At 42.9% G+C, this 22576-nt stretch overlaps 1 protein-coding gene across 2 annotated transcripts in view; it reads left to right on the top strand.

The window, feature by feature from the left end:
- The first annotated feature begins 5061 nt into the window (after positions 1-5061).
- The window catches only part of NEDD9 (neural precursor cell expressed, developmentally down-regulated 9), a 49436-nt gene continuing 31921 nt past the window's right edge, over positions 5062-22576 (top strand). The window contains exon 1 of one of the 2 annotated variants that reach the window (XM_008952902.5): positions 5062-5311. In XM_008952902.5, the coding sequence (XP_008951150.1) occupies positions 5300-5311 (12 nt within the window). In that variant the 5' untranslated portion in view covers positions 5062-5299. The remainder of the gene's footprint in view (positions 5312-22576) is intronic. The other variant, XM_003827555.4, reaches the window with a different exon arrangement.

Raw genomic sequence — 22576 nt, 5'->3', positions numbered from 1 at the left:
CCTTGCACTAATCTAGAGTGTGGGTCGGCAAACTTCTAGAGACAACCAAATAATACTTTTTCTTCTTCGGCTTTGGGGGCTTTGCCATCTCTGTGGCATGTGCTCAGAGTCTGCCATTACAGCTCAGAAGACATCCCTACGTGAATAGGGATGGCTGTGTTCCAATAAAACTTTATTTATAGACATCGAAATTTGAATTTCACATCATTTTCATGTCTCATCTTTGGTTTTTTTCCCAACCACTTAATAATGTAAAAGCTATTCTTGGCTCATAGATGCAGAACTAGCAACAGGCCTTGAGTTGGTTCTGAAAAGGTGCATCCTAACACCATTTTAAATAAATGGAAAACTCACTGCTAAACTCAAACACACGGGGGAATATGTCTTCCCTGTTCCCTTCCTGGGCACCAAACAGAACCTCATGATAAACATACGTTCTTTGAAGTTACATTTATCTTCTTACTCATTGATGCTGCAAGAATTTATGCACCTCTAAGGTATACAACAGGACAGGGGACACAGATGAACAAGATACCACCCTGTTCCCCAAGAACACACATCGGAGCTGGGGAAACAGACATCAACAAATCATTATGAGACAACGTGGAAAGCCCTTATAATAGGGCCGTGTTCCAGTACAATGGGGGCATAGTGAAGGGAGGGAGGAATTAGTTCTGAAAGGGCGAGGTGGGCAGGGTGGGGGTTGTAGACAAGGATACACAAAAGGGTTAGTGTTGAGGCCAAACTTGACAGCAGAAGAGTGAAGGGGGGTCATTCTCAGCAAAGGGGCCTGCCTGTGCAAGTCAGGAAGGTGCAAGTCCGTCTTGGAATCAGTAAGTTCCCGGCAACCCCACACTCCCAAGTATGGCTAGAGGGTGGGATGGGGGTCGGGGGTAGAGGGAGAAAGAAAGGGTGGGTTCAGATGGTGGTCCATGCCAAAGTGTCCAGATTTTGCTTGTTAAGCCATTGAAGTGTCACTAGAGGTTTTTAAACATGGTAGTAATGTGATCGACTCTGTATTCCAGGAATTAAACACGTAGTGAGCAACGTGGAAGATAGATGACAGCAGTGAGAGAGTTAGGCAAAGAAACTAAAAAGAAATCATTAGAATAGACCAGACCAAGAGATTCAGGGGCCTGACCTCACCACCAATTGCTGTTATAACTCAAACTGGTGGGGCCCTGTGTGAGGCACTCAACCTCTCTGAGCGACAGACAGCTCTGCCCTCTCTATGAGTGGCTGGATTAGGTGATTTCCAAAGTCATTTCCTGCCCTCACATGCTCTTCACTCTTTGCCCTTCACTCTTAGAGAGCAGTCACGTGGGTTCATTCCAAGTTGTCAACAGAAGTATTTCTTCCTTCTAGCCTCCTCTTGATTTTTTGCTGTATTTATGGCAGTGCCCAGTTGCAGCTGGAAAATCATTAGAATGGCATCCGGTGCCATTTCCCTCACTCCTGTCTGCACAAGCATCTGGAAGGAAGAGTGCTTGGTTGAAGAGCAGGCAGGCGGCAAGGATGACAGGAGGGGATGCCCACCGGAGTGCTGGCAAGTGCAGGAAGTGGAACCGGAGGCCCAGAGTTCTAGCCAATTTCAGGAGGGTCTCTATGGGAATACTAGGGCTGCTGCATAAATCAATTACATAGCCCAGTTTAAACATCATTTTTGCATCTGATAGTAATAAATGAGGAAGGGAATTGTTTCTGTATTCACTGAGACAATTTGTGTTTCCCTGAAGAGTTTTAAGGGCAACATACTAAATGACACTAATAAAGTAACAACTATCTGCATTATTTAAGCTGCATTAAGACCAGAGCTCAATATTTTAACTAGTAGCCTGCTGTCCTTGAGTGTTTAACAAACCGGAGAGAAACAGATTACTCCCTGGTCAAAACACTGCAGAGGCTTCATGTCACACTCAGGAAAAAAATCCAAGCTCCCTACCACCTACCTCTCTGAGCTCATCCTCTCCATCCAGCCCTGTGTACCCCACGCTAAGCACACTAGACAGCTTGCTGCCCTTAGACACACTAAGCTCGTGCCTACTGCGGGCCCTTCCCCTGGGTCACTTCTGTCCGGAATGCTCATCCCCTACATCTCTGAGTGGCTGGATCCCTGAAACTATTCAGATTTCTGCTTAAATATCATCTCCTCAGAGGAGCTTCCCTGACCACTTTATCTAAAATAATACACCTCCTGTCCCACCCTGGTCTGTTTTCCTCCAGCAATTTTCCCTGCTTAATTTTTCTTCATAGCATTTATCACTGCAAATCATATTATACATTCATTTAATTATTTTCCTCAACTCTCACTAGACTGTAAGCTCCATGAAGATGGGAACTTTGTCTGGGCTACTGCTGTATCCTCCCCTCCTAGAAAGGTACCTGGCACATGCTAGGTGCTCTAGTGATAACAGTTCAGTGAGAAAGCTGCCTTATGAAAGAATGGCACACAGAGAAGGGGTTCCTCCAACTTCTTCTGAATGCCTACCACACTTATCAACAGTAGTCTAATATTAATACTAGTTATAATTAATATAATAATTAAATAATAATCTATAGAATATAGCAATAATGTCATAAAATATTAACAAAATAATATATCATAAATCTGATATAATTAAAATAATAACTAATAACAACAGTAATAAGAACAAGCAACCATTTAAGGTCTTACAATGTAACAAGTACTATTAAATTCTATCCACATTATCTTATTTAATCCTCATTATGAGGCTAGCAGGTATTATTATTTTCTCTATTTCATACTGAAGGACATCAAAATTAAGAAGTTCAACTGGCCAGGCACAGTGGCCCACGCCTGTAATCCCAGCACTTTGGGAGACTGAAGCAGGTAGATCACCTGAGGTCAGGAGTTCGAGACCAGCCTGGCCAATCTGGTGAAACCCCGTCTCTACTAAAAATACAAAAAATTAGCCAGGCGTGGTGGCAGACACATGTAATCCCAGCTACTCGGGAGGCTGAGGCAGGAGAATTGCTTGAACCAGAGATGCGGGGATTGCAGTGAGCCGATATTGCACCACTGCACTCCAGCCTGGGCAACAAGAATGAAACTTTGTCTCAAAAAAAAAAAAAAAAAAAATTAAAAATGTTGTGAGGTTCCAGCACAGGTTTACCTGATTCCAACACCCTTGTGCTTTCCTTTAGGCAGCTAACTATATACTGACCCAAGCCTTCTGGAAATGAACTTCGGGTAGATTACATGTGTCTTACTTACCTTACAGGACAGAAACAGGAAAGCAGGAGGGCCACTAGCTAGAGAATGAAATTACAAAAAAACCCCAGCACAAACTTTAGGAAACTGTTTGAAAACATTAAAACAGGATGGGACAGCACTCACTTACTCAATGATATTCATCAAACAAAACAGAAAAAGGATTCAGCTTGACCACTTAGGAAGCCAAAGGAATGTTATCTAGATCTCTTGGAGGCCGCAAGACTTATCCTACAGATGGGAAGGGCTTTGAATCATTGTCCTCCTTTATCCAGGTAGACACCAAAAACAATTTCCTGCAAACTAACGACTCTCTGGTCAGTCTGCAGGATTCTTAAGGAGATCGTTACAATGCAATATGCTGCGTGCTTAATTTGTGTTCAGAAAGGCCTTGCACAATCACTGAGGCTTATTTTTGCTCTAAGGACAAATGAGGAAAAGCAAGGCCTAATACAGGCTGGAACAGGTATGTCAACCTCATTAGGATGGCCTGGGGGGTCATGTCCCTGGAATCAGTGTCACACTGAACTGCAAACTAACCTGCCAACCCTGTATCTGGAAACCACTTTTGTAGGACAGCTGTTCTCTCATTCCTTTTGCTTAGATCATAAAAGTAGAGTTTTCATCCATTGGGAATTTGTGTGTTAGAGGCGAAGGGAATCAGATTCTGATCCAACTTGGTCAGGAAAAAAAAAAAAAAAAGGGCTGATTTTTCCATCCAAGTCATGTAGTCTGGTTGGAGTGCATCCCACTCGGGGACAGCTATTGTCTGGATTCACCGAGTCTCAGTCTTGCCCGGGAAAAAGGAATTTTTCGCCTCACTGCTCTATCCGTGAGAAGAGTTGCAGAAGGTGACCATTTCTGTTTTCTGGGTGATTCTCTTTCTCTATAGAAATCCTAAAATGGAACCTTTATAGAAATTATGTTCTGTGCTTCGCTGGAGAGAGACTGGTCTTTTTAACCAGGCTCATCAAACAGTGGGCATTTTCGTTCTCCTGGATAATAAGTGTTGGTGGGTTAATGGGTCATCCTCAGGACAGAGGTCAGAAGGAAAAACACTGCAGTGTTCAAAGCTGGAGCTAGAAATGCCAGCCGTCAAAGAACACAGAACTCAGTGGACGGTGATGATGTATAGGGCGTGCACTGGCCAACCCCATCCGAGAGGTCACATCTAACCTTTATCCTCAGCAAAGCCACTGAAGGTCGCTCAATATGTGTGACCCGCAACTCTGAGGCCCTGGTGAGAAGCTGTCCAGGAAAACGCTGGTGGGTGTGCTAGAGGGTTCCTTTTCACTAAGGGAGAATTGTCTTCCAGCTCCTTGCAGACTGACATCGCAAAGTACTTTGAACGTTGAAAAGAACAAAAAAAGCAAACCGTCACACACACAAAAAAAGTAGGCGGGAGGAGGGGGAAAGAAAAAGGGACAGAGAGAGAGAGAGGTATCAGCAGGGGTGGTTAGTAAAAAGGGGCCCGGAGACAGAAAACCTTTTGTTCCCGGAGTTCGTTTCATGTAGAGATTGTGAGGTGAATGGCTTTGAAACGAAATGGGTTTATGAAGGAGTTGCTAGGTCACAGGAAGCGCGACTGTCAGACTGCTTTTGTGAATTCAGTTTCTTTAAAATTTGGGTTAATCTTAAAAAGAATGTATCTCCTTTTCCTGTTCTTTCTCTTTCTGTCTTCTTTTTTGGCGGGGGCGGGAGGACAGAGTAAGGTTCAAGACGGTTCCCCACTTTCTGTTTTATTTTCCACCGTCTGATAAAGCAAAAAGAAGCGATCACATTACAAGTTCTTTGTCAGTTTTTCAGAATTAGGGGTGGGCAGGGCCTGAGCATTACCTTGTCCCACTAGCCAATGGCGGGGCGGCATGCAAATGAGGTCCGCGATCAGCCTGCCTCAGTCACAACAGTGAGCTCAGAGACTTTAGGGAGGCGCTGCGACTGACAAGCGGCTCTGCCCGGGACCTTCTCGCTTTCATCTAGCGCTGCACTCAATGGAGGGGCGGGCACCGCAGCGCTTAATGCTGTCTTAACTAGTGTAGGAAAACGGCTCAACCCACCGCTGCCGAAATGAAGTATAAGGTAAGAGAGTGCCTTTTACAGGTTTCCTTACAAGCTGAAAGCGGTGCCTGCGGGTGTGTGCTTGTGTATGCGTGTTCCTTACTGTGACAGTCCCTTGTGTGTCCCGGAGAGTTCTAAGATGAGTCTCGGTCACTGAGGTTGACATGCAAGCAGGCAAGCAAGCAGAGACCCGGTCTTTGAGACCCACTCCAGGGGTTCACAGTACACCCGAGTCCATCTGCTCTGAAAGTTGCCGGGCGAAATACCTCGGTGAGAAGTTAAGACTTGGAGCCGCTTCACAGCAGCCACTGGAGATCAGAGGGTGTCTGACTTGAATCGCGGCAGGCATTGGCTCAAGTCTCATTGGCTTCCCTAGGCCTGGCTTCCACTGCCCTGGGGAACTGTAATAAGAGAGGAATGAGGACTGCATAGTCTGTCTCAGACTGGCTCTTAGTGCAAAGTTTTCCAGACTTTGCTTTAATCGTTTGGTCTCGGAAGGAGTATGCCATATGCACTTTTGGTGGGAGAAATTAAAAGCCCAGATTACACAGCTGAGGATGGAAAATTTTGACATCCTTATGTTATATTGGATGTAGGAATAAATAAGTATGAGCCATTTCTTGAAAACATTTTTATTGGAGTTTGAATGGGGTGAGAGTGCGAAGGCTCAGGCTGGCTCACTGTGCCTGAAAGCTTACAGAGTGTCATAGTCATAGTACTTCAGCAGCATTATTTTCCAATGCATTTTACACCATTGTTTGTGGATTTTTCTTGCCAAAAGGATTTTTGACTTGCTCCGTATATTCCCCCCTCCCCTTTTTCTTTTAAGTCACTCCCATCTAAGGAGGCAAGCAGCTTCCAGGGGACACAAAGAAAGCAGACTGCAATGAATTGGACATGAATTTTTCTTGAATGATGAATAGACATGAGTGCTAGTGCTACTATTTTATTTTATGCTATTTTAAACAAAAGTGTTATTATTAAGATGGATTTGGGCAAGGGTGCTAGGCTTGTGGATTGACAATTTATATTAACTGTACACTAGCTGGAAGCTACTTCGCTTTTTTTCTAAATTTTTCTGGTCCATCCTTTTTTGATGTAAGGTTGTAAATACTTGGTCTAACTGATAGCCACTGACTAGCCTCAGTAATAAAGCTTTTGTTCAAAAACTATGAATCTTATTCAAAAGCTTTAAGTCTAAATGTCAAAAGTCTTTATAGTAATGCCTATGTTACCACTGTCTGAAGACACAGGTATCAGCTATTTCCGTTTCATCAGCTTTCTATTATCTTCATCAGTAGGGAAGATCAGAGGAAAGGGTCATCCTGAAGACTATTAGTATTTGACTTTAGGATGCAACCAGAAACAAATCCCTCTACTTGGCAGGAAAGTTATCTTTCTTAAAGTGGCTCACCCCATATTTCCTTATTTAGAACAACGATAGGACCAGATATTACTCAGCCTGGAGTGACTTTTTTGCTCTTCCTTTCCCTGTTGTTGAATAAGAACTGGCTTGCAGAAAAAAGAGAGAGTATGTTCATATGTCTATTATTGGAAAGTGTAAATGGCTGAAATTAACATTGAGTGCTGTAATCTAGAAAGTGACGAAAGTGACAAAGTCTCAAGTCACTTTTATTCAATGATCTCATCGTGTTTAGCTTTACTCTTTATGGAAAGAAAATCTAAAGGCAACTGATAAAGTGACTGACAGCGTAAACTGCGATTGGCATTCATGGAGAAACCTGCTTCTCCACTGGGCCTTACTGGTGTTGAACACCTTGCCAAATGATGTAAATACATGATTTTTATTACCTTGTAGGCACCTTCACCAGCAAAAAAGCTAACTTCTCCGACCGAACAAATGACTTATGCCCTATGATGACTATTAAATCAACCAATAGCTGAAGAAATCCACTTTCCTTTTTTATAAAGTTTTCTTTCTCTCTAGTTAATAATGAACAACTTTACTTCAGGAAAGGATTTTGTTATTGTAAGTAGAGGAGAGACACAAAAGTAATGAAGTAACATTAATTGAGACTTACTGTGACAACACAAGATTGTCATATTCAACTCTCCCAATAGCTCTACAAGGTGGGTATTATTTTTATACTCAATTTCAAATGACACAGAGAGGCTAAGTAATTTATCTAATGCCACACAGCTAGAAAGTGGTGAGCTGGGATTAGAACTAAGGCGATCTGGCTCCAGAACTCATGACTTTAATCACTATTAAGAGAAAGAGAAAGAACTATCGTTGACCTCTCTAAAATATGGCCAGTGTTTTCTTCTCCCAGAAAGTTTAAGACTATTTCATCCCAAGTATTCCTGCAGGATAATTTCTTTTTAAGATAGTAACTCTACAAAGCAAAATGAAATGCATGTTTGGCAGTTATTTGTTTAATTTGAGCCACTTAGGTAGTAAAACCAGATAATTATTAGATGGTAAAATCCCAGAGACAGAAATTATCTCTAAAATACTATATTGCTCTATGCACTGTAAATTTAGCACAAACCTTAAAATGTTTACTGAAAGACTTATGAATCAGGCCCTATAAGATTGTCGTTGTTAACCTGATTATCTGGTTTGGCTGCCCCAGGGATCACAACTACGGAACAACAAACCTTCACTTATTTTGCACTTAATATACATAGCTTCAGGCCAGGCAGCAAGGTACTTGCAGTAATCCTGAGAACTGTGGAATGTAAGCTATTACTCCGGACAGACATTTCTGGTTAGCACGTATCTAATCTGTCTTTATTTCCCTGTATGTTATTTGTCCACAGGAAGGTTGCAGTCATTGTCATATGTACTTAATTTTCCATTTCTCTTAGAAGGGATTCAGTCTGTGGTTATGTGATAGTAAATTACGGGGGCTTCATTTATTAAGAATTTTCTACAAAATTCCCATCATATACAGAGCATGTTCTTAATTGGGCGGGGGCTGGCGGGGTTAGGTGGTTGCCTCGATGGCCTTGGTTTGCTTACCCAGTGAAGGCTCCCTCCTGAGGGTCTGGAGGTGTATGGTTGTGCTGTTTGCCAGGAGGGTGATGGAAGGGTCTCTGCGCAGCTGTGTTTGAGCAGAAGCCCCGAGACCCCGCCCCGTTTGTGCCTGCCAGGCCCGAGGCCCCGCCCACCTCAGGCCCAGCCCTGGCGGGGGCTCAGCGGCCCCTTGGCCTGGCCGCTAATGGCTGAGCAGAGACGCTTTTGTGGTTTTGCCAAATTTCTGAGCCCTTACGTGCCTACATTAAAATTCTAAATTATTTATCTCGTCTACCATACAACAAATTCATTCTTTAACGTTTTGACTGAAGAAAAATTACAGACGGAACTTACAATGCCATTAAGAAAGCTGCATTCTGAAAGTCAGAGTCCTGTGTTCTGGTTGAATGGGGTAGGTCAGGGAAAGGAGAACCTGTGTGCTGTGAAACGGTTTGGAAAGGACTTTGAAAGTATTCGTATTTTCTCAAGCAAGACTGAGGAAAATAATGACAGAGGATCTTTAATTTAGTCAATATGGTCATGCATAACCTATAAAATTCCCAATTATTTCCTTGCTTTGATATTTTGGTTTAAAATGCTTTATTTTTCTCTATATGATTTTTGCAACCAATCCAAATGTAGGACTCCTGTCCTTTTCCTTTTTAAACCTTGTATGAGATCTATGGATTTAAAATCACTAAAACATGGTTTGAAAAATATCAGCTTGGTTATTTATGTATTTATGCATTTATTTTTTTATTTAGCAAACCCATTTGCAGAGCTAAATGGCTTACTACACAGAGATAAAAGCCTTTAGAGAACTGAAGGTGCCTGATAATACCAAATTTAGCAAGTTGCACAGTGCGTAACATACCAAGGATTCCTTTAGCATCCTTTCCTTGCTGGAATACACGTCAGTTCTGTTCTCAGAATTCAGTGGTTCCCTGTCTCTCCCTTCACTCCAGTCTTCTGAAAAAAACACCTTCCTCTCCACTTTTCTTTTTTTCTTTTTTTGAGATCAAGTCTCACTCTGTCGCCTAGGCTGGAGTGCAGTGGCGCCACCTCAGCTCACTGCAACCTCTGCCTCCTGGGTTCAAGTGATTCTCCTGTCTCGGCCTCCTGAGTAGCTGGGATTACAGGTGCCCACCACCATGCCTGGATAAGTTTTGTATTTTTAATAGAGATGGGTTTCACTGTGTTGGTCAGGCTGGTCTCGAACTCTTGACCTCAGGTGATCCACCTGCCTCAGCCTCCCAAAGTGCTGGGATTACAGGTGTGAGCCACCGCGCCCGGCCTTTTTGCAAATTCCCTCCCACTTTCGTGCTTTTATGACCTCATTGGTTCTCCTTTTTTCTTCTTCTTCTTCTTTTCAGGCTTTCCTTATGCTTCTTTAATACTGACTTCCGTAGGTCTTACTTCCAACCCCCTACCCCCCAGGCCCCCCACCCGCACCTATCTACCGCTGCCTCCTCGCCCCCCACACACAGATGTGACACCTTTAATGCACATTCTGTAGCCCTCATTTTTCCTTCTCCTTAGACTCTGCTATGGGAAATCTTGGTCCCTCACTGCCCCCATTCATCTGCCTCTCTCTTTGCGTTTACATGACTTGAGCGGCCTGTCAGTCCCGCTAGTAAAGTCTCCTCAGCCATCCACTCTGTTTAAACAATCAAACTCTGAAACCTGTGTCTCCTGGACCATCCTATAATCCCTAAAATAGGCTGTTATGCTTTTCACCTCTGCCCTACTCTGTTAGCACTACCTTACTTATTGACCTCTTTCAATCAAATCGTTATCTAAAGGATACCTGTAACTCAGATAGGTTGCCTACTGGGCCTGTTTAGTTTTAAGTAAACCCCACTGAATATGAGAGACCCACCCTCTATTTGTATGTAGAGGCAGATTGATCGAAAAGTCCTTGAATGAAAAACATGATCTAGGGTCTGTGAAGTTTTGAGGGGGCCAAGACTTGGTGTTTTATGCTCTTGGGTTAGAGACATGATAGAGCATGGGCTTTGAAGAAAGGCATTTCTGTTCCTTATGGCTTATAGCTCTGTGACCTTAGGCAAGTTAAGCTCTCTAAGCCTCATTTTACAGCATTGTCTGTAAAATAGGGATAAGAATAACTGCCTCATACTATTGTTCGAAGACCTGGGATAATATATGAATGAAGTACTTACTATGGCTCTTGGCATATAGTAAGCAGACAATGCAAGCTGGCTCCAGCTCTCTTTGTATGGTAGATGCTCAATAGATGTTGAAAGGATGGTATGTACTCAAGACTTGGTGACAGAATTATGTCAAAATCCCAGTTACTAGGTTGAGATGGTTGAATATTGTTGAGTATTCCGTGGGCCTGGATGTGTATTGTAAGCATAGGGCCCTAACAGCATATGGCCCCACTTGCTAATATACTCATGACTTGATTCCTTCATTGTTGTTCATTGGACTCAATATTCCTGAAATTATAAGACTTTGCTCATAGAAGACAAAATGTATACACAAATAGCCATTTAAGAGGATCTTAACACTATATGGCATAGTAAAAAAAACAACAACAACAAAAAAAAAACATGGGCTTTGTTTCAAATCCCACTTTTGTTACTTTCTAACAGTATAATTTTATGCTAGCTACTTTAAACCTTCTTTTCCTCATTTATAAAATGAGAATAATACCTGTCTTGTCAGATAGTTATAGGATATAATATATGACAATTGTCCTTTCTAGCAGATATTAGGCATTTAATAAATGGCAGCTATTATATGATGTTATATACACATACCCACAAAGATATACAGATATATAGATATGGAATTTTTATATAGATAAAAGTGTTTAAAGGGAACATTCACTAGAATTGTTTACCCATAACAGAAATATCAGTGAGGAAGAGAAAGTCATCAATTCAAAAAACCAAAGATAAAATCCAAAGAATGTAAGTTGGGAGTACATGAGAAGTTCAGGGTGAACTCTCTTATCCAATTGCAGTCAATTAGAATGACATAAATGTAAAGTAAGAGGTCTTGGTTGTCTATGTTTAGATCATTTTAGGGTCAGAAAGAAATCTAAACAAATTGGTTTGAAATGCCAACCACTAGGACCAAGGCAATACTCTGCAAGACCATATAGGCTGAATTACCAGGACTTCTCGCCAAGACAAATGAAACAGGGCCATTGGGAAGAAATACTATATTTCTAACTTAAAATGCCAGAGAGTAACTGACGGTTTCCTAGGTGATAGATGGTTGCAAAGAGTACGGGCATGAAAAGGGGACACACACACACAAAAAAAAACCCTGTTTATACTTTGCCAACAACACCCCCCTCCATCTTATTTACTTTGAACATTCCAGCCATCTCTCTGCAGTAATTCCTGCTGGCTAATGAGGATTCCACACAGCTAGGGAACATGACAGCCTGCAAAGGATTATTTTCCTGAACAATCTGCATTTTAAGATAAGTCACCTTGTTGGTAACCTTTTCTACCCTTCACTGGAAAGGGTGACTCTCTTTGAAGACAGTTTGACCAAACAATGAGATCTAGGTGAATTTGAGGAAGATAGAACGGGCACTCCAGAAATATGGATAGTGGTGGAGCTGACAGCAGTTTTTCATGGTTGACGTAGGGAGTGGAGGCAGCTGTCATGGAGATATCAAAGTTGCCAGTGGAATGTTTTCCAATACATATTCCTGGGCCCCACAATGGACTATTAAATCCCAGTTATTCTTTAAAAAAAAAAAAAAAAAAAAGGCCGGGCGCGGTGGCTCACACCTGTAATCCCAGCACTTTGGGAGGCCGAGGCAGGCAGATCATGAGGTCAGGAGATCGAGACCATCATGGCTAACATGGTGAAACCCCGTCTCTACTAAAAATACAAAAAATTAGCTGGGCATGGTGGTGGTCACCTGTAATCCCAGCTACTTGGGAGGCTAAGGCAGGAGAATGGCTTGAACCCGGGAGGCGGAGCTTGCAGTGAGCCAAGATTGCGCCACTGCACTCCAGCCTGGGCGACAGTGAGACTGTCTCAAAAACAAAACAAACAAACAAAACAGCTAGTCTCTTTCTCCCTAATCCCCTCACTAACCACTACTAGTGCTTCTGGTGCTTACACGGTGTCTAAGTAGGTAGTTCATGATCCTTATTCAAAGGCTGGATCCAGTGATTTGTAAGTGTCATGTTTCTTTGCAAATCTCAGTCTTGCGAATTAGAATTCCCCCTGATATGTCTAACATATCAAGGTAATAGTTATATGATGTTACTAAAAATGTCCCTCACGTGAAATGTTATGTTTATGCCCACAGGAAACAAAGATTTAGCAACAAATATGTAAAAGTGAAACCATTTCAAGCAACAAAAATATTTGATAGCCCTTTTGAAATTAATTTGAATTCCTTTTTTTACTGTGTGTATGTGTGGTTGGGGGGCAGGGGGGCGGTGGATGGATTAATTATCTGTGAAACCCAATAGAAAGTTGCAGTAACCAAAACACATGTAAAGTTCAGATTTGAACCAGATCTCCTGTCTACTTCTTAAGGCATTATGCATTTAGATAGTAGGATATGTCATTCATGTTTTTCCTAGGTTTTATTGGTTAGGCAGAAACACTGTGCTATCTCTTGGTAACTATGAGTTAGCCTTAATCTCAGTGATTCCTGACAGTCCACTTGTTTTCCTTAATTTAATGCCTCACTCCCACAGGAGATGAGGCTAACTGAGGACTCATCTAGAGGACTCTTTAAGAATGAGCTGGGCTTATCTGCCCCCCAACACCCTCCGCCTCCCAAAATAACCATAACAGGCAAAGCCAGCACACAGAAAATGGCAGTAAGTGGACTTCTAGACACTCCAGCTACTTCTGAGTCTTTAGTGTCAGGACACATCAGTCATCTGTCGATGAGATTTTTTTTTTCTTTTCCTTTTGTTCTTTCGTTCTTGTTACTAGTCACTGTGGCATGACTGAGAGTTTGGCAGGAAATGGGTTCGTGGACCCGTAGTACAGTCGCACTACCACAGCAGCATGGGCCTAGCAAAATGTTGAGCCCTCTTTCCCTTGCGTGCTCCCCTGGGGCAGAAGTCCAGTGCTATCTCCGCTTCCCTGACCCTCTCCACTCAGAGCCCAGCATGACAAGCACACCTTTAAATGGGTTCAAGGAAGGGAACAGCAGAAATGAACGCAGCCCGACAGCCTCCTTTCTCTTGATAACCCCTGTCACTGTGGAGCTGGACTTCTAGGCTATCTCACAGAGGCCCAGAGGCACTGGAATAGATCTCATTTCCTTACAGACATCACCTTGTCAATTAGAGAACACATAACATTGATTGAATTTAAGATTCTTATCAGTGCCTAGCTCTTTTTCTCCCAAATCCGAAATTCAACCACGGCAGATCCATAATCAAGAAATATACTTGCATTCCCATCCTTTGTTGTTGGTTTCAAAAATATTTCTTTTTTGTGAGTATGTATCCATGTTTTACAAACCAAAAAAATGGGACATATGGTCTGACAAAGGGAAGGATATTTGAACCTGGGGACTGCCTGGGAGAGTCCGGAAGCACATGGTCACTCTAGAGACTGTCATCAAGGGCTGCTCCTGAGATTAATCCACTGTCGAAGGCATTATCCCATCTCCCTTACAGCAGCCTTTTGCAGGAAACTATCTAAGATGTTGTGTTTTTTTTTTCATTGACTTGTAAATAACAAGGTGCTCTCTTTCCTTTTCTTTGCAGAAATAGGCATTTTTAGAAATAAAGCCATGCCCATTTTGAAATAAGAACTTGTTTGGAACACCTGAGAGTGTTAAGCAGTGAGGGGGATTTGCATCCAATTGTTCTTGCTTTAAACCTGGCATGGGCGCTCTCGCCTCATAGCCCGCAGCACCTGAATCAAGCCTCCTGCCTCCCTTATTAAGATCTTAATTACAGACTCAGCTTAGTTCATTGCTGAAGGGAAAGAATTTCATTCCTCTGAAGTGTGTCTGTTTTTTGGTGTGGCAGGTGTAATCATGATGAGATCATTTCTGGGTTTTTTGTTTTGTTGTTTTTTTTTTTTCCTAGAGGAAGTTTTTTTTTCCAAGGGGAGGAATAAAGTTCTTAAGACACAATTTCATGAGCTCATCTTGGCACAGTAATAATAACCGTGCTTTGATTTTATAGAGACTCTTTTTTCTGAAGAAATCAGAGCATTTGGAGTAAATAATCTCATGATTCCTCATATTTTTATAAAGAACATGTCTATTAATATTTATTTTGCAGACAGGGAAACAGAGGCACAAAAGGCAGAGATTTGATGGTCATTAGTCTTAAAATGTGAAGTCTGAAGCTAGACCCTCCTAATTCAGTCTGGTGTCCATTCCTCTATCCAGGGTTTCTCAACCTTGGCATTATTGACATTTAGGGCCAGGTCATTCTTTGTGGTGGGGGCTGTCCTGCACACTGTAGGATGTTTAGCAACATCCCTGGCCACTCTACCCACTAGATGACAGTAACACACGTGTGCATGCATGTGCACATGCACACACACACACAGTGACAACCAAAAAATGCCACTAAACATTGCCTGTACCCAGAGGGGACAAAAATCCTCCTAGTTGAGAAGCAGTGGTCTAATCTCTTCTACTCCTTCTCCTTAAAAATAACTGCCGTACTCAAAAATACCCCCATAGAACTGATTGCCATAATTTTATCATTACTGATGTTGAGCTTAATGTAACAGGTCCTAACCAAAAAGCAACTTCCTCTTACAGGCCTAGCCCCAGTTTGTTTCAGTGAATACCACAAAATACTAAGAAGCGCAGAGTTTCATTCAAGTCAAATGTAAAACCCATCAAACCATCTCTAAGGCAACTTTAAAGTATTTCTCTGGCTTCTCTCTCTACAATATGTACCTCATGATGGAACATGCATTTAGAGCTGGGTCTTTAAGAAAGCTATTTTATTCTCATAAACTGGTGTATAACATGTGCGTGTAAGAGCTTGTCTCTCCACCTCGGCACTGAACAATTTCACAATGAAGGTTTTTTGTTCCCTTTGCTCCTGCCACCTTTCCCCTGTCTTCTAACTAAGAAGCTGCAGCTTCAAAAACTCTTTCTTGAGACAGCTTAGTGGCTGCATTGCTGACAGTGTATGACTGTAAACACCTCTCAGCCAAGTGTGTGAATCTGTTTTCTAAAACTCTCTGAGGACCTCACAAGTGAAGTAGATAATACCAATCAGGCACCAAATCCAGGTGAGGTGACATCTAAAAGAGTTCCAGGTAGGGTTGCATCCTATTTACATCAACTCGGTTCTGGCTGGGAGATGGACAACAGTTGCCAGGATGTGTATGCATTTGTATTGGTGGGTTTAGATATAACCTTGGGCTGCATAGCTTGGTGAAGGAAGATAAGATAGACAGGAGTGTAAAAATAGGAACCTCTTTTTCTTCTTTCAAACACCTTATCAGATGTTATAACTTGTGCATTTTGACTTTGAGAAATGACATCATTTTTGAAAGTATATTGTAATATAGTAGATTGGAGTCTCCTACTCCATTAAAACTTAATTCTTATTTCTCTTCCCTGAGTACCTGGATGTTAGAGGGATTTGTCTAGACAGGCAGATAGATATGATCCAGTGCCAACACTGTAATGCTGGCTGAAATCCAGATGGTTGTTTTATTGTTAATAAAATCTATCTTGTGGGTGGGTGGGTGTCAGGCCTTCATCATTATATGGTGCCTGTCAGATTTATCTACAGACAGAACCCTGAAAAGAGCTTGTGCCTACCCCGCATTTTTGACCCCTTGCCAAGATACTGTATGTACTGAATTCTATCAAAATCAGGCAACCTGGGACAAATGCTTCGAGATTCCAAGGCTTAATAGCAACAGTGCTGACTTCTAAGATGGAGAAGATTCTCAGGAAGGGCATCCTTGTCCGGTGAGAAAAAATTCTAGATTAAGAGGTGAACCAGATGCTAGCTCTGGCTCTGCCGCTAATCTAATAAGAGACCCTCTGGGCTGTAAAATAAGGAGATTGGGTTAGAATGGTTCCTTCTTACTCTGAAATTCTACTCTAATCAACTCTGGTCAAGGTATGGGTGACTTCTGGTTCTAATACCTATAAAAAACCTAGGTGTTCTTCCCCCTTCTTTTTTTCTTTTTCTTTTTTTTTTTTATGACAGAGTCTCGCTCTGTCACCCAGGCTGGAGTACAATGGCGTGATCTCAGCTCACTGCAACCTCCGCCTCCCAGGTTCAAGCAATTCTCCTGCCTCAGCCTCCCGAGTAACTGAAACTGCAGGTGCACACCTCCAGGCCTGGCTAATTTTTTGTATTTTAGTAGAGACGGGGTTTCACCATGTTGCCCAGGCTGGTCACAAACTCCTGAGCTCAGGCAATCTGCCCACCTCAGCCTCCCAAAGTGCTGGGATTACAGGTGTGAGCCACCGTGCGCAGCCTCCACCTTCTTTAAGACTCTCAGGAGTTGCTTCGGTAAACCCAAAGACCACAGATGAGTGAAAAAGAACTCAGCAGTCAAATTCATCTTCCACCGTGGGCCAGGAAATAATAGAAGTTGACTGTGACATTGCACGTATACACACATATATGCAAATCTGCCTACTAACTCTTTGCCCTAAGATTTTGTTGGTTACATAGTAAACAAATCCTAGCATATGAATGTGTCTGTCCAGCACGAACCCTAAATCAAGCAAGAATAGATGGCATTCATTCAAGTATGGGGAAGGAGAGGAACCCAGCTTTTGAGGAACCCCTTTGTAATTGCACAGCTATGCTGTCCATATCATGTTACCAAATCTGGTCAGAGAGAGATTTCTTTCTGAGATCCAAATATCCAAATTTGCAGTGAGCATCAGATCTTTTCACCAGTCCTCAAAAAGTAACTTCACTTTGGTATATGAGCCACCAAAATAGTGCTGGGTTCCAAATGATCCTTCGTCAGATAGGATTGGCCAGTGTGGAAGAGATGTTAAGATTCCAAGCCCTGGATCTACAACCACACACAGGGCGCTGCCCCACAGCACATCCAGGGAGTATTAACAGCTTCTCTTGCCATGTCAAAGAGTACCTTCGGGAGGCAAGTATTTAATGTCACATTTCTCAAACCTTCTCCCACTCAGACATGCTCAAAAGAGAATGCTATAGCTAAAGTTCACAAAGCTGGAAAATCTAAGAAAACTTGAGGACTTGGGGCAAAGTGAATGACGTCAAGATTCAGCGGTGGCGGGGGGGGGGGGTCCAAGATACTCCTATAAGCTTTGTGACTGTCATAGGGGTCTAGAAGAAGCACTTCCCAGAAAATAAAAATTACTGCCTGAAATGCAGTCTGGGTGCCACAGGAGGCCTTGTGGGAAATGTTGAACACCCCTCAGCAGTGGGCAGAAGGATGCCAGGGATTCGTGGGATAAAGTGGGGTCCTGCTTTTGCCTTTCTGTGAGCTCCATTCAGCTCACCTAGTGAAAAGTGTGTCAGAACACAGTCGACAAATAGTACTGGGAAAAAACTAGCATACCTTATATTACATCATAACTTATCATATCTTCTGTCTCCTGTATTGAAAGCTTCATGCCTGTGACTTCATAATCTCAAGAGGAACCAACTCAAAAAATTCAACATTCCAGATCTTCAGATGCAAGAACCTAAGTGTAAACCAAGTATTCTGAGAATTAAAATCCTGACACTTACAGATATCCATGTTTTCTGACTATGGCTGTTTCCTTCTCTGGAGAAAGCCCACATCCCCCTCTATCCCAAAGGTGATGGTGGGAAGGAAAGGAGAAATGTAGCCAAAATGGTTTGCAGTTCTCAGACCAAAGCCGGTTTTCGTCAGTATGCACAAAAGCACGTGAGCCTTTCTTTCTCTTCCCTGTTGTGCCCTGAGACTGACCTTGACAATGTTCATCCCTCAGCCGCCTGCCTTAGGACTGACTTCCTTGATGATGGCCATTTCCTTGAATGTGTCTGTTTCTCAGGGTCTGTCCTCTGCAATGCATGCATTTGCGCATGCAGGCATGCAAACCCACAAGAGTCCAGGCTAAAGTTTTGGGGGACTGGGCACAGGAAAATCATGTCATTGAGAATGGGGCAACCCTGAGGCCATGGCAGGATCCCCTGCATGACAAATATAGAATGAAGTAAAAATAATCAGAGGAAGCCAGGCCATTGATGATGCTATCGGTCTTAGTGGGGTGATACACCAGACATTGTGTCTCATTTCTCTTCAAACGACCGCATGAGGGGTCATGGAAACTACAAGTCACACCTCTCTGTATTTGGAAAAGCAGATCGTTTCTCTGACATAGGAGTAATAAGCTTTCTTGACATTTTGATAGCAGTGAGGGAAGGGAAAAAAGGCAGGGAGGAGTTGGAGGTGGGGTGAGGGGTAGAAGTCGTCATGTGACCTAGAGCTCTCTGTACCAGCGTTCTGGTCAACTGTACAGTATTTTCTTCCCACTCCTCAGGCATAGCTTGGGAACCAGGAACAGCAGAACCCAAGTGGTCTGGCAAAGTGTTTGAATGGTGCTCTGTCACCTAGTGCCAAAAGCAGATTGCTACACTGAAGGGAGAAAGGCTCTTAAAAGAGACCATTGTGTTTAATCTCACTGGGATGGTCAGTTCCTCTTGGCCTTCCTGTTTGCTCCGTAGTTGCGAACACTAGTTTCAGGGGGGTCAGGCTCCCGATCTGCGTCATTATCCTGTTTAAATAGGGAGAGGCAGGCCCTTTCCTGCTGTCTGTCTCCCATAGTCTCTGGCTGTGAGGCTTGAGTGACTTGGACATGACATTTCTCTTTCTGGTTCATTCATTTTCCCCACTTCCATCTGAAAATTCTAACCAAATGTCTTGCTGAATTCTCTAAGTAAAACAATTTCACCCTCCCTGCAGACAATGAGGAAATCAAAGTTCAGAATCCATTTCAACTTAGCAAACATTTACTGAGTCTATATTTTGTTTCAGATACTGGGGTAAAGTTCTGGAAATGCAAAAGGAATTTGCATCTCTGAACTTAAGGAGTTCACAGTCTTGAACAGGGCAATCCAAGTTGTACTGTAAAGAAATAGTATGATCGAGAACTGGGAAGGGAAACAGCCTTTGAATAGATACCCATTCTGGTTAAATGAAAGATGGGTTTCGAGGGAGGAAGGAATTTAATGCAGGAAAGCCAATTGGGAAGCAATTTCTGTGCTACAGAAAAAAAAAAAAAAAAAAAAAAAAAAAAGTTGCTGAAGACCTGAATGAAGGGTGGCAGTGAGGTGGAAAGCAGGGCCCCAGATGGGTTGCAGGTCATGAAGAGACACAGCAAACCTCTGCGGCTCTTACTGCACAGCTGTGTGCATGCTGTTAACCAAGCAAAGCAAAGCAGGAGAAAAAGGTGTTTGCACTTGCTTTTAGAGAGGAAGATGCCCATTAGACTGGATAAGGGACTGGAATGCAGAAGAAATATCCAGCGAAGACTATGGCTTTAGGAATTATCTGTGTGTTCAGATGCCATCCCATAGATGGGATTTCCTGTAGAGCGTAAGCACATAGCTGAGAAGAGGAAAGTGCAAAGGACAAATCTCTTTGGAACATGATCACTTTAGGGATGGGAAAAAGATTTAGTCTCCAGTGGAGAATAAGGATGAGAGTGGTCAAGAGAAGAGGGAGAACGAAAAAGTGGTATCGTGGAGGCCAGAAGAAGACAGTTTCAAGGAAGCTTGGGCTGGGGATCAAGGCTAGAGGCTGCTGCAATCAGGGTTCCCTCAGATAGGGCTCATGATCCTAAATGCTGATTTGCAATCCTGATTAGAGCCACAGCTTGTGTTGCACCTGTATTTCACTTGACTAAATTCTGTCCTAATTCTAGACCTGAAGACAAGAGGCCTGAATTCCTGTCTCAGCTCTAAGACTTTCTTGCCAGATGAGCTGGCAAATCATTAACTTCTTGAGGCTCATTTTTTTCTTTTGTAAAGTGAAAGGGTTGGACGGTAATTGTTTAAAGTTCCTTCTGGCTTTCAAGTTCTGTGCCCTAACTGTTTTGGTTTTTTGCCAAGCTCTAGCTGCACTGCTAACTGCCAGCCTTTGGAGACTAACCATCCAACTGAATATAGGGTTACATAGCTCTCTTATCTCTCCTTGATTTGTTTCTGTGTTGACCTTCCCTACCCTGGAGATAAATATCCAAGGGGGTGAGTGGGCAGGAGAAAGAGTACATCTTGAGTAGATTAAACTGCCTCTCTGGGGTTTTTCTAAGACAGCAGATCATCAGCTTCTGACTTTGTGGCTCAAGGAATCACACCTTTGCACTGAAGGAGAGGATCCCTCCACTTCCTTGCCAGAAGAATTCATTCTTGATTTTCCTATTACGAGTGATGTGCACTTTTGAATGAGATGGTTTATGGTCCAGCTGAAATTCATTTGGCTGTTATGGTCTTACTGAAACCTTGCGCCAACACCAAATCTTTTCGAAAGCCCAACTCCTGCCTCATGCCTTTTCCTACCTGCTGATGTATTATCTGTGTTGGAATCTGATGACATTTATCCATAATTTATCAGGTAGTATCATTATTAATATGTTGTCTCAGAAGTTCCCTTGAATGCAACCAATGGTTTCACTATTGCTGTTTGTAGGCAGATACTCAACAAAAGGTTGCAGTGACAAGAACTCATTCATAATTCAGAAATATACTGCTTTAAGATAACACTTCTTCTGAAATGTAATCCTGAGCAAGATAAATATCAGATAGGTACAAAACATATATAATAGCATCATTGGAATAGGACCAAGCCTGGACTGCAAATGGAAAGGAGGCAAGGCGGGGAGGGAGCCTGAAGCCCAAGGGCCATCTAGCAAATTAAATAAAACATCACCATAGCTTACCAAAGACCGGGAAACTAAGGCCCAAAGGGATGCTGTTGCCTGGCAAAGTAACACAGCTAGAACCCAAGACCGCAAATATCCAATTTATTCCATAGACACAAAAAGAAGAACCGCTCCTCTTCAGAACTTTATCATATAATGGAACCGAGCCCAGTAACAAGGATGCTGCGTGGCTGAGCTAAGGTAGCTTAAAGTTCTGGAAAGAGGATTAAACTGAAAGAATGCAATTCTCTTTCCGTCGCTGCCAACAGTGTGGTCTTGGGCAAATGATAAACTTCAAATCTATTTCCTCATCTGTGACACAAGGGCATTGTGTCCAGGTGATCTCTAAAGGTCCCTGGAGCCGTAAGCTTCGGTTTAGGAGAGTGGCTGGATGTAGACATTGGCTCTCTGTAGCTTGCGCAGATATTAAATAACTCATACTCCTGTTCGGCCAAGGCTGAGAATATGTATCGGTGTGTGAATAGGCTGGTGCCGGGGTCCTGGCTACTAACAGCACTGTCAAGCTGTGCCTGAAACCTAACCTCTATGGGCACTGAGGAGGACCGCTGGGAAGTCCTGACAACCCGTCAGGAGGACTCACCTGCGGTGCCCACATTAGCCCAGACTGTGGGGCTCTGAGAGTTTCCCCCAAGAAGCAGCTCACAGGCCAGTGTAGAAACATTAGCCGGCTGCTCACCAGGTGGTAAGAAGGTTACTGGGGCAGGAGACAAAGAACGCCCAGGACGACTCTCGCACGGGGATTTCTATCTGCCTCTGATCAAGCACGCTCCGGTGCTCCACTTCAGTGCCTCATGGTGCTCTTGGAGTTGGAAGTGGCCCAATTCTGAATGCCTTGAGCTGATTTATGCTGATTAGATCTGTAGCCCTTTGCCTTTCTACTGTTTTCTGTTTCTCTTCTTTCCCTTCTTTGTAGCCAGTATAATTGCACAGCTACCAACCCTCAGCTCCCATACAACTAGCCCGACTCTGTTGCTTCTGATTTCATGTAGGGGCTTCCCGATTGCTGAATGGGCCCAGAAGAAAGGGACAGACAGAGGCCAGAGTGGTCAGCTATCTCCTCACTTAATAATCTCAGTACAGCTCTGGTGGAGTCATTTCCTGGAGGTCATTTTAGTAAAAGGACCAGAATCTTGTCCTCTGTAACTCTATGACTTGTCTTGTAAAATACAGAATACCCAAAAGATGGGAGAAGAGAAACAGAGACAATTTTAAGATTATGATACCATCCTTAAATGGTTCCATGAACAGGGGAAACTGCTGCCTGATTTTATCTTTATGTATGTGAACTTTTCATTGTTAGATGAAACCCAGTGCCTCCTGGAATATTAACTACCCAGTGAAACCTTCCCCTGAAATATGCACTCCTCAGTTTCCCTTTAGCTTCCCTGGCCGCTCACCTCTCTGTGTCCCACACTTCCTGGATCTCATAACTGTCAAGAAAAAGGAC

Source organism: Pan paniscus, chromosome 5 (genome assembly GCF_029289425.2).
Source record: "Pan paniscus chromosome 5, NHGRI_mPanPan1-v2.0_pri, whole genome shotgun sequence".
Lineage (NCBI taxonomy): Eukaryota > Metazoa > Chordata > Mammalia > Primates > Hominidae > Pan > Pan paniscus.
The sequence above is the reverse complement of the archived record's forward strand: the minus strand, read 5'-3'. Positions and strand labels throughout refer to the sequence as shown.